The sequence below is a fragment of the Mauremys reevesii genome, linkage group 18 (assembly GCF_016161935.1).
Source record: "Mauremys reevesii isolate NIE-2019 linkage group 18, ASM1616193v1, whole genome shotgun sequence".
Taxonomy (NCBI): Eukaryota; Metazoa; Chordata; order Testudines; family Geoemydidae; genus Mauremys; species Mauremys reevesii.
This window is the reverse complement of record NC_052640.1, coordinates 5,317,726-5,330,437: the sequence shown is the minus strand read 5'-3', so window position 1 is coordinate 5,330,437 and position 12,712 is coordinate 5,317,726. Positions and strand designations below refer to the sequence as shown.

Genomic DNA, 12,712 nt, shown 5'->3' with positions numbered 1-12,712 from the left:
CAGGCCTCACCTCTTCCCACCATGCCCCCACTCCACCCCTTCCACCAAGCCCTCACCCTGCCTCTTCCTGCTCCCTCTCCCTGCTCCTCTCCCTCCCCCCAGCACCTTCTGAACACAGCTGAACAGCTGATCATGCTGAACACCCACTATATTTTTAATGTGGGAGCTCCAGCCCTGGGGAAATATGGCTGGGGATGGAGCTGGGATCAGAAGGGAGCATGCCCATAGCATCCAGCACCATGGCACAGCTCACAGGCAACTGTGGGAACGCTGCCTTAAATTAGAGCAGCCCCCAGCGGTTATGTCAGGGACCAGTCTGACCCCCCACAGCAGTCCAAAATCGAGATGGTCCAAAGATGGCTTAAAACTATCTTGGTCCTCATCCCCCTAGGCTGTGCCCTCTGTGCTGTCTCTCTCAGGAGACAACACAGACTCTGCGGCTAAATTTGCTTCCATTATGATGATCTGGCCACACTGTCGGCTTCCCTTGAACTGGTGAGAATAACAAACCATAGTGCATTTAAGGAAGACAGCAGCAATGGAGAACGCGTGAGAGAGAAATAAGAAATCTAGAGCTATTTGGTCTGAGATGTTTTCCAGCCCTGCCAGCTCTGAGAATCACCTTTGGACTAAGACCAAGCATAGAAAATCTGAACACAAAAAGAATTTGTTTGAGGAAGTTCTGGGCAACTGGAAAAAGAAATTTCTCGCACATTGTTTGCTGTGACATGGCAATGTCTGGATGGGTGCCCATCCAGTACACCCCAGTGGCAACCAGGTTCAGACAAGTGACTGGGTGTCCGGCTAGTGTAGGTGAACCACCATTTTTTTCCCTAGAAGTTCTCAACTAGGGAAGCATGAGCATGCATGGTAGAGTGGGAAGAGGAACTGGGTGAGAAAATCCTTCATCTGGATTGGCTACCTCCTGCTTGACTGAAGTGAAGAGGACTCAGTGTCAATCCTGGTGCCACCCATTGGCAATCCTCATGTCACCTCATCATGGGAGACTACTGACGAGGTAAGAGACACTGCGTTTCTTGCTTCACTGGATATGTCTACACACCAACTAGTCACCCACAGCTGGCCCAGTCGACTCAGGCGAGTGGGGCTCTGGATTTAGGGCTGATTCACTGCTGTGTAGATGTCTAAGCTTGGACTGTGGCCCAGGTTCTAGGACCCTGTGGGGTGGCAGGGCCCCAGAGCTCAGGCTCCAGCCTGAACCTGGAAGTCTACACCACAATAAAACAGCCCCGCGAGCCAATCAGCTGGCATGGGCCAGCCATGGTTTTTGCTTTGTTGTGCAGACGTATCCACTGAGACCACAGATGTTCTTAGCCATTGCTAAGAAGGTCAAGAGAAGTGATGATTGCTTTGCAGTAAGGTATGTTGCAATGACTCTCCGGCTCATTATAGGATTTTTAATAAGGAACCATTGCCCTTCCATGGGAGGCTCTCAAAGCACTCTACAAACATAACCCATTTTACTTCTTACCAGCCCCCGAGAGCTAGATCAATGTTATTACCCCATCGTACAGATGAGGACACTAAGGCACACACACTTAGCCAAGGCTTCTCATGGAGTCACTGGTAGAACCAGGAAAACAGCCCTGCTCTCCTAACTTCCTATCCTCAGCTTCTGGCATTGGGGATAATCCTGCAGGCCGAAGGCCATGGTCCCCATCAGAGCCTGGCATACGGAAATAAAGCTGGAGCGTAGGAGAAAGCAAGAGCCCTTTGTTTATCTCTCTCCAGTCGCTACTTATAATCATTTTGCGATTTTCCATTGTGCGAGCCAAACAGAGTGGAATCTACCAGGATGTTGTTAGGTTATTAGAATTTAATTGGGGAAACTGTAGATGAAGTGTGTAATTATAGCATGTCATCCTCTCTGTTTTGTAGCATGGAATCAAGGGTTACGACCAGAAAGGGACAGCAAAGGAGAAAATATGTTACTTTTTAATGTCATTTGTTCAGCTAAGTGCTGGGGACTGAAGTGGAGGAAATTGTCAAGGAAGAGGAAATAAAAGCCTGGGCCAAACTCATATCTGGTGAATCACCCATTGACCCCAATTGTAGCTCCACTGACTGCAGTGGAGTTATGCCAGGGATGAACTTGGCCCTGCATTTGGGGAAAGGAACTATCATTTCTATTGTCTTCCATTGAAGAAAGTAGTAGAAATTCTATGAGCCCCACTGGTAAAGCAGAGTGGAATTATGATGCTTGTCTTTGTCTGAAAACATAAACAGGGACAATGGGGGATAATACTTCTCTATCTCACGGGAAGTTGGGAGGGAAAACTATTAATGTTTGAGGAGCTCAGGCCTAAAACCTCAAAGATATTTAAGTACCTATCTCCCATTGAAATCCATGGGAGTTAAGTGGCAAAACACATTTGAGGGTCAGGGCCTCAGAGTGATGAGCACCACTGAAAAATGAATAATCCAGTACAGGTTAGTCATGACTGAAAATGTTGTTACCATCTGACAACTGTTCAGTGGTTGATATGATGAAGTGTGTGCAGTCTCAGTCTGGCTTTAGTGTCCACACAGCACAAACCACCATCACAACTGGCACTAATTGAGCTCCTGGTTCTCAGCAGAGATGCCAAAGACTGAATGCGCCAGGCAGCCTTCTTTCCTCGAGATCATCCCTCCATGTCACATGGTGAGGCAGCAGAAGGGACACTTGCACTGCTTTCTCTTTGAACTTAATCTAAGAACACTAATAAATAACAGTCTTTTGCCCATCTCCAGCCCCTCGTGGCACTTTACAAACATTAATCAGTGCCCGAAGGAACATTCTGACAGTAGGAATGTCATTGTTATTTGCTGCACGTCTATGAAATGCAGCATCTGTGAGATTCTTGAGCCCAGGACAGGGAAGGTGGGGATGGGGGGAGGTTTATTCATTTAATTAGTTTACAGCTCACGTGTGGCCTGCTGAGGTGCTGCTCAACCTGTCTCAACCTGTGCCTGAGTTCTCACCCCGCCTCCTCCCTGCCCTGTATCTTATCACAAGTCCCAGGTGAGGCAGGGGTTGCTATGGTAAGCACTCAAGTTATTTTAATTCTGTCCTAGAGTAAATAGCAGAAAAGGATCTTGCCAGAGTGTGAGCTGGATCTGCTAGACCTAGCACCCTTACATCAGAGAGGGACTGCCTTTGTCCTTACCTGGGAACAGTCTGGGGGGCTAGTGAGTCCCCTGTAGCCCCCTTCACTGGCCATATGTGTTTGTGTAACCATAAGAGATCAGGGTAATGGATTCACTCACACTCACTGCATTCAGGAGCTGGCAGCGGTAGCATAAACATCTCAACAGGAGCTCACTTATTGCCATCTCTCAGGTTGGGACAAAGGCAGGTGCTGATTGGTCTCTCTCCTAGGGACACGGGACACGCTGTACCTTGCAGGTCCGTGTAGTCCAGTGTCCTGCCTCCAGCAGCGGCCAAGACTTTATGCTCCAAAGGAAAGACAAGTTCCCTCATTTTGCAGCTACCCTTTTAGGCTCCGTTTCCTCCAGCCTCTTGCAGATGCCCCCAAGCTGCTTTGCCATAAACCAGGGAAGCAGAGTGTGCCGTCCCCTGAACTCAGGGGTGACAGAGCATTGCCTCGAGCACACAGTCTCCTTCACTGCACTTCGGTCAAGAAGGGAGGTGTCTCTGAAGTCATTGCCAAACCCACATCTCCTGTGACACACTACAGCGCTCTGACGCCAGGCCAACATGCATTCCAACCTTTCCCAAAGTAGTCTGGAGTAAACAGAACCAGACAAATGGCAGATATTGTCACTCCCCAGAGAAGTATGTACCACGACAACCTAATCTAGGGTGATTTTATCAGGACTGTCCCGATTTTATCGGGACTGTCCCGATATTTGCTTATTTGTCCCGCGTGCCAACCTACCTTCGGTCGGGATGCGAATTGTCCCGATATTTTGCCTCCGCTCACAGGCAGAGTGGAGCCCGGAGGGGCTCGCGTCCCCCCCCACCCTAACTCCGCCCCCTTCCTCCCCCATTGGATCCCTCCCCAAATCCCCGCCCTGGCCCCGTGTCCTCAGCCCCACCCCCTCACTGCCCCATTGGATCCCTCCCCAAATCCCTGGCTCTTCCCCAAGCACGCCGCATTCCTCCTCCTCCTCGCTCCCTCCCAGGCTTGTGCTGATCAGCTGTATGGTGGCGCAAGTGCTGGAGGGAGGTGGAGACGGAGCGGAGGCAAGCTGGTGCAGGGGGCGTGTGGCGTGGAGCTCTGGCGAACATTTTTCTCTTTTTTTTTTTGCTCCGCGCCTCCCCCCCGCATCCCGATATTGCACCTGTGTGATCTGGTCACCCTAATAATCCCCTGACCTCTTTGAGCCATGTGTGACCAATAAGAACCATGGCCTCATGATAGTATTCCAATGGCAAACTTGCATATGTGGCCTGTGAAGTGACTTTTGTCCCGCAAGCTCCCTGCATTCACACGCCTAGTGAATCTTCCCATATATTCACTTCTCTGCCCCAGCTCATTCTCCTTGTATAACCCTCAAGTAGACTATCTCCTCATTGCCAAGGGGTCATTGCCATGTCTTCCCTAATGGCTGAATTACATACAAACCTTTTGTTCCGTACCTCCAGGCTCAAGGGGAATGTGTATCATTGTTTTTACAGCAGCAAGAGAGGAGCTAGAGAGATCAGAGATAAGCTCCAAATGGAATAGCTGCTACCTAAGTACAGTACTTGGTGTCATGAGTAATAGGAATTACCCATGTGTACTGATGTTTAAAAAAACCCAACACAAAACTATGCCACATAACCCGACAACCAAATACAAAACAATGTGAGCACTCTCACGTGCTGTACATTAAGTTACCTTCCTGCCCTCTCTACAACATGCAAAAAGCCATTTCCAGCTCCCACCAGCTTGGCTTGACAGAGTGGGGTGGGAAGTTTCCTGGTAGCCTACATGGAAAATGTGTGGCCTACACACCAGAACAAACCTGATTCAAGTCTGGACTGCAATATAGGAATTAAAGAAGAGAAAACCTATTAGGTAATTTTCTCCACCACCCCAGGGGCCAATGTCACACTGCTCCCTACAGTGTGCTCTTCAGTACATTGTCTTGTCCTGTTCAAGGGTGCACACCCAGAGAGGGCCCTCACTCTAATGGATACTGCTGGGGATGACAAAACAGTAGCTTTAGAGTTTTCAGCCTTTGTAGGTTGTTTTTTTAAAGCCGATTACTTGAGTCAATATTCCAAATTAGACATAAAACTGAGCTCCTGGCTGCTTGTGGCCAGAGAGCCCATGACATTACCTGTAAGAGCGGTGGTGGTAACAGCTGTGTCTTGGCCAAACTGAAGTTCAAGTAATTAAAAGCTGCCTCTCTAAATTCTCCCTGTAGTTTCAATGGGATATCAGTTCTCTTCACTTCTCACCTTACCACTGTGGCCATGCACTGCTATGGGCTGTGAACCAGCTGCCATATTCCACCACATTGGAGTGATGGCTAAATTGATTTCCATCAATTACTGCTGGAATTTGCACACAGTGTAGAGATTCCTGGGCCAGTGTGAGACTTAGTTACTGTATGTGAAATTCTTTGGCTTAATGCTGACACAAGCCAGGCTGTGAACTGGGAGCTCCTGAGGGGGCAGAGAGAGGAAGGATTTATCAATCCCAGGCAGTGAAGCAACTTCATGACCACCACTCCTGCCTCTCGAGTACAGTGGCCTTCACAACCAGCATGCTCCCTCTCCACTGGGTGAATGGCCTGGATCTATGAAGTGACAGATCAACCAGTACTTCCCCTTCTCCAGCCCCAAATCCAGTGTGCTGGTGGCTCCCATAGAATGGGGTCTCTGACACACAGGCGTGAGCACCCCATGTGCAGCTACCCAAATCTTTGCATTCCCTCCACTCCATGGAGTGGAAGCACATCAGCTCCTCTGCATCTGGGGACTTCCCTGGCCATGAAGGCAGAGGCAAGGTTTGTCATGCTAAGAGGCTTCACTTTATTTCCCAGCTAAGCTCCTTTGGCTCAGAATATAGTTCATTTTTAATTTGGCCTGCTTTAAATAGCCCCAAAGTCCTAAATGCAAATAGCTTCCGAAATATTCTCCCTTCCTTACAGTACAAGCCATTCCAAAGCCCTATAGCTATTGGAGGGTAATGGGTTTCTGCACTGAGCCGTTCCTACTGCCACAGTGTTCCGTTTGCAGCCCCTCACACATTTCCTCTCCCTGCAGTCATTACCTGGCATGCTTCAGACGGCTACAAATCGACTCTGACAGGAGGAAACCCTAATGATGCAGCGGCAACCCAATGAGACAAAAAGAACTGTCAGGAAAATTATTCCACTTCACTGAGGGCCCTGCACATGAATTCAGCACAGAATAGCACACACAGCTGACCTTCAGGGCATCAGGCTGAGCTTACCACGAGCACAGCAGCCCACAGACAGAGTAATCCAATGGGACTGCTTGGGAGACTATTGGTATAAGGGTAACAGGAGCGGATCCCTTGGGGGCTACTCATGGGAGTAAGATTTACAGGGGTGAGCCCAAGGGGGATACCAAAGTTTGTTTGTTCTTTTACAGGAAGGAGGAGTGTGGAAATATAGCAGTACATTAGTCACAGAGATAGCCTTGGGTACCTGCTCAACAAGAGATGAGACCAACTCATTTAACATAGACAACTGAACACTCCCCATAGCAACCCTAAAGTTACTCTCTGCCTCTAACAGACTTTACCTTTGTAAGGTAGGTCTGTACAATTATCCTCATTTTACAGAGAAGACACAGAGATCTTACCTATTAAGGTCAATCAGCAAGTCAATGTCAGAGCCAGGATCAGAGCCCAGGGCTGCCTAACTCCCAGTCCTGTGCTCTAACCGCTAGACCAGCTCATGACATAATTTTGTGCAAAGCAACCTCACATCACAAGCTGATAACCCAGAGTTACTCACCTGACCAGTTGTTTGAAGATTATAGCAGACAACATCTTGATTTGTGGTTGGCGTGGTATAGAGAAGCGCCCCAATGAGCCAGCACATCCCCAGAAACAGGTCAGAGAGGCTCAGGTAGAACAGAGGGCGCACCTAGAAAAGTTGAAGTGATCATTTGGCTTGGTGAATATTGTACATAGTCCAACAATGGTCAGCTAAAACAAGGGTTTCATTTTCACCCTCCTTCTCCTGATATACTTTCATGCCAAGCCAGCCTAAGAATGCTGCTATCCCCACACAAGGAAACTGGACTGATCTGTGCACTCAGGAGATGTTTACACCAGGAGCACCAAGATTTAATGATCATTGGCCAGGGCCACATTAGCAACTGCCCAAGAACCTGAGAGCTGCACCAAATCTGGCTCTGAAGATTCAAAATCCTATGATTTAATAAAATAGATTTCCTTCACTGCATTATTAGTAACATCTGTGGTGACAAACGCTGAAGTATTTTGAAAAATCCTACATTTTTCTGTCTATGGGTGTGTTTGTTTCCCTGCTACATAGCACAGCTTGGAAAATGGAATACCACTTTAGTTAGCTTGTGGTCAGTTTCTAGCCAATTTCAAGTTCTCATGCACTGGCACAAGACCACTGCATTTGAGTTGTAAACACTGCAGGGAAAGATTTACTTGTTTAAAAATGATGACCACGTTTTCATTGACAGTGGGAGCTGAGGGTGGTCAGCCACTCTGAAAACCAGGCCAGTTATTTAGGTGCCTAAATGTGGATTTCATTGCCTAACTTTCAGCATCCAGGAGTGAAAAATTTAGCCTTTTTTTCTATAGAAATTTTTAAAACTAAACAAAACATGCAAACATTTATATAGGTCTTAGCTTTGGGAAACATTATTTATTTTATAGAACCTACATTAGTTTCCATCATCAGGTTCATTGTATTTATTAATCCCTCTTATAAAACATTTTTTAAAACACTTGCACACATTTCTCCATGCAGAACCAAGCAGTGGGTATACAGCAGACTAGAATTCTCTGCATGGTTGTTACTATGAGTATATTAAAAACGAACAACCCTGGAAGAAGGTAGATGATCAGTTGTAACGAGTGAACAGGTATTGCAGGTCTGTGCAAGCGTAGCGAAACCCAACTGTTTATCTAGTGGGTTATTTAGGTACAGGCATATATAAGGAAGTTGGAGGAGTAGGTGACGCTGTTGTTAAAGTGGAAGGCAAGCCAGTTCTTTCAGGAAGAAAAGCCAAATTATTTATAAACTGGAGGAAGGAAATGTAAAGAAATTTAATGGTTTAAAACTGCTGGTTAGCTGGACAAAATGTGTAGCCATTATTATATATGTTCAGACTGGGCTGGGGACTCTTTGAAGCACATCTGCTTGCATAAGAAATCCTTGTATCTTCTATGGTGCATTCACAAGTGCTCCAGGGTTAGACCCTGTTTATATTTTTTAGTCACCCTGTTTTTTCTTTATCACAAAATGGGAAATTCTTTCGTTAACATGTCATGCCTTAAACATGGTTTAGTTAATGCTGAGGGTTTTCTGGATTCTGTAGATCCAGAAAATATGTTTCAACAATTAGGCATTCAGCTGCAAGTTCTAGTGTGGAAAGATAAGTATCTGTGATTCCCATACTTCTCAATAACTGGGAAAAAAAACTTTCTTTTAAAAATGTTACTCTTTAAATATCATGCATCAGGGAATAATCTGATCATAGCAAGCATCAGGAAGGATTCAGCCTATGCCCTTCATTTACAGAGTTGCATAACTGGTCAGGTGCATGGTGGGTGTGAGTAGGAATGGGATCGTACTGAGGTACTCAGCTTCCTCTGAAGCATCAGGAATCAACTACCATTCTAGGCAGAATACAAGTCTCAAAGTCTGAGACACAGTTAACAGTGCTGTGTTCTTATGTAACCAAACTAGTTCCATCACAGTTCTTGAAATAAGACACTTTCTTACACAGATGGGATGGTCTAATCACCTCTAGACATCCGGGTTGAAATACCTGGGCTCCCTAAAGCCACTTCCTCAAATCCTAGCAGGGGTGACCCATTCTTCCAAGGTAAATCAATGGAGTTCCAGGAAGTTTACTCTGTGTATTGGGTGGGCTCTTTCTACGAGATCTTAAAAACTGACGCCCTGTCTTCTCTCTGTGGACAAAAGTCCCCCATTTTGTCAGAATAAGTCCTGTAAGTTTGCAATGGACTCCTTGGCCCACACACACTGTGTTCCATGGGAGTTTTGGGTGTGTGGGACCCATAACATGTGACATGCTTTGGAGATAAGGAAGATACAGAAATAGAAAAGTTTGATATAATTATAACAGAATACAAGTTTAGAAGTACTGCTCACCTAATTTATGACAGAAAATTACTATTCAGCCTCCCTCACCTTTCCTTAAACATTGAAGTTCTTGAGTCTTATTAGTGAAGTCTTGTGAAAAGCAAATGTTATTCACACATTTTGACTGAAAGTGAATTTTAAATTATTTCTGATTGGAACATTTGCTATTTACATTTTATTGGTTAGCTCTACAGGTCATCCAGTCAGGGGAAAAAGACACCATGTGACATACGTAATCAACTAAACCATGTGAATCTCAAATATTTGCAGCAAATATTTGGGGGACATTCATATTTGGGAGAAATGCTAAGCATAAATTAATGCATCTTTTGGAATCATGAATAAATCAAAGGGTTTCTGCTAATCACCAGAAAAAGAGATGAAATTCAATGAAAACATTATTTGTTGTGAATCATTCATTCAGCTGCAGTTAGGATAATGCTTATAGCTTTACATGTAATTATATTTGGTCAATTTGTGCTCTCAAACAGAGCACAAACAGAGGTGCACAGTCCCCACTAAAGTCAATGGGAGTTGAATGTGGGTATCTGAATGCAGAATTTGACTCAATAATACTCAGCCCTTGTAACCTTTGCAGTGCATCTATAAATTGTTAATCCTCACAACCCCTTTTCCTCCATCTGGTGAAGTTTTATTCTTGTTTCCATTTAACAGACCGGAACACTCAGTCTGAGAGGTGAAGTGACTGTCCCAAGGCCCAGAAAGAGTCAGTGTCAGAGCAAGAATTGGAACTAAGGAATTCTTGACTCAGACCACATGGGCACAATTTAACTTACATACATGTAATGGGGAAGGATTAAAAAACACTGATGGCATATGAACTTCATGAAGCAGTATATAAATACAGCAAAATATGCCCATGGTTTGTTTATTCATCTGCCCCGCAGCATTAAACCGTTGGTTTACTCTGTTAATAATAAAAAGAGAATGTGCCTAAATATTTGAAGCCTTCCTAGTGGAAAACTTATGCCAACACATCTGTTTTGTTACATAAAATATGATTTATCCTCAGGGTAACAAACATTCAAACTTAAAAACTGAAAGGCAGAATCCTTACCTCTGGGGATCTCACTACATTTTGAAAGACAGCATAGGCAATAATTGAGCTGGAACCTATAACACTGAGAAAATAAAGAGCAGGTTGGTTGGAGAACGTTAATTTGGATCTTGTTTCACTTGACCTGTGTATAGTGGGTTGCTATTCGCTTTTTATACTCTTACTAATAAGAAAACAATAATTAATAATAAATTACTTTCTTGAGTTCCAATTAAAGAGATTTAAAGGGAGTACTAAACCTCCAGGCAAGGTGCAGGGAAGGCTGCCATTCCTGACATTTGCTTACTAGTTTAAAACAATATACTGTACCTTAAAGTGGCCATGACAAACTGTATCCATTTTATAGCAGAGTAAATCTGGGGGAAATTAAAAAATGCAGATGGTAAGTGCGGCTGTAAACATACTCTGCAATCTCATATTCTATCTGTAATAAAAACGGCTAAATAGTTGTCTAAACTCGAGGACAGATGCGTACAGCGGGGCAGTGCAAACGCTGAGATGCCTAGGAGAAAACTCAAAGCCATGTTTGCACCTTAAAGCTGAGAGAGCCAGGCAGCATTTACCCAAGATTTCGCTTCAGCAGGTTTCCTTCACTGAGAGTTTGGGTTATGTAAGGTGCCAGCCCTGGCATCACGGAGAGGCGAGGTTAGCTGAATGGCTAGAGACAGGGAGCGCGGAGGGAAGCCTGGAGAAGATGGAGAGAGACTCGGGGAGGAGAAAGAAGGATGATAGCAGAGAGGAAGAAGCTCTGCTCCAGTGGAGGTGAAGCCAGAGAGGGGCAGACGGATTGGATCGCGGCGGCTAGATCACTCAGAGGGGCGGCTGGCTGGCTGGGGGCAGAGGCTGGCTGGGCAGAGGGTGAGATCCCAGGGCTAGCGAGGGAGAACGGACGGGGCGGGCTGGGCCGCGGGAGCTGGCCCTGCTCCCGGGGGGCTCCCGACCCGCAGTCCCCGGCCGGGGCTCGCCCGCTCACTCACCTGCCAGTCCCCGTCCAGCCGGGTGACATTGAGCCCGGCCGCCTGCGCTGCGAGGGCCATCGGGACACTGAGCTCTGCGCTCCCGCCGGGAGCCGCTGCCCGGCTCCTCCTCCCGGCCCCCGGGAGGCTAGTCCTGCCCCCGCCCCGGGGCCGCTGGGCACGGCCACCCCCCGCCAGCGGGGGCACCCGGCCGGGGCTAGAGCCCCCGGGCAGGGAGGGCGGCGAAGCGACGGGGCAGAACCAGGATCGACTCCGACTTTACCCTGCCCCCGTCTGCCTCGCAGGGACCCTGCACCGCGCTCCTGCCGCCTCTGGCAAAACTCCCCCCCCCCGAGCTGCAACCAGCGCCCCGGGAAACTCCGCGCCCCAGCAGGGAGCAGGGAGCGGGTTTGCTGACTGAGGAGAGAAGGGGAATCGCCCCTTCACATATGCGGCCCCTGTTGTGTTTCACTGCAGTAGCCAGGTCACTCTGGCGTGTCTGTATAAACTCCCCCCTCTCCTTTCCCCTGCTAGGCGGCTAGTCCTTCCCGTGCATCCTGTTTTGTCCATTTCCCTCCCCGCCCGCAGCTCCCCGGGGGCACTGCTGGCGCCCGCTGTTCTGCAGCCTGCGTTAGTCAAGGGAGGCTTTGTGAAAAGGTGGCTTCCTGCACCTTGCTCTGAAAATGGGCAGGATCAGGACCATCACGTCACAAAGGCACAGAAGTCACTAAGCAAACTGGGCCCTTCAGTGCAGTTCAAGTTGACGGGAAGTCAGGAGATGTCATTGGCAGGCTCTAGAAACGGCACTAGGGGAGAAACCAAAACAGAGCAGACTGTATTGTGGAAAAATGCTCCTGGACTTGAATCTAGCCTGGGAGCAGCAGGGATGTTGAGAGCTCTGGGGAGAAGAAGAGGTTAAAATCCAAGCAGGCTGCTTTACTCAGCTGAGTAAAGGGAATGATGATAATGGGGTAGAAAGTTCCCCATAAGGAAATGGAAATGATGCGAGCTTCAGCGTGTGGAAATTCCTCTGAACTGGGAGATGAGGGGGGCTGCTAGAAATACATCTAATTGGGCTCCTTAAATTGTAAGCGCCCTGTTTTCCAATGTGTCGAGCCTGACTGGAATCTCCTGGCATTCCTGAGATATAAATAGTAAATAATAGTGATAACTCAGGACATCAGGACACCCTTGGTCATCGGTGTGGTGGCGTAGGCCCAACTCAGGATAACTGCCACTGGGAATAAGGCAACTAACTATCTTTGAGGATCTGGGCCTCAGTGCTTCCACAGCTCCCAATTTCCTTTATGGCAGCCTGGGTCAATCTGAAGCAAGGCTGACCTGGCCAGCACTTCCCCCAAAACATGAATTATATTTT

The 12,712-nt window shown here is 47.2% G+C and overlaps 1 protein-coding gene across 7 annotated transcripts in view; it reads right to left on the bottom strand.

Annotated features, from left to right (window-relative positions):
* Positions 1 to 12,712, bottom strand: part of TMEM116 (transmembrane protein 116) — a 30,228-nt gene that overhangs the window by 13,858 nt on the left and 3,658 nt on the right. For 3 of the 7 annotated variants that reach the window (XM_039505055.1, XM_039505050.1, XM_039505051.1), the window contains exons 1-4: positions 11,356 to 11,724; positions 10,688 to 10,734; positions 10,379 to 10,442; positions 6,943 to 7,074 (exon numbers count right to left, since the gene is read on the bottom strand). In XM_039505055.1, the coding sequence (XP_039360989.1) occupies positions 6,943 to 7,074; positions 10,379 to 10,442; positions 10,688 to 10,734; positions 11,356 to 11,415 (303 nt within the window). In that variant the 5' untranslated portion in view covers positions 11,416 to 11,724. Of the gene's footprint in view, positions 1 to 6,942; positions 7,075 to 10,378; positions 10,443 to 10,687; positions 10,735 to 11,355; positions 11,725 to 11,885; positions 12,020 to 12,712 lie in introns of those variants that run through there. The other 4 variants (XM_039505053.1, XM_039505054.1, XM_039505052.1 and 1 more) reach the window with 4 other exon arrangements.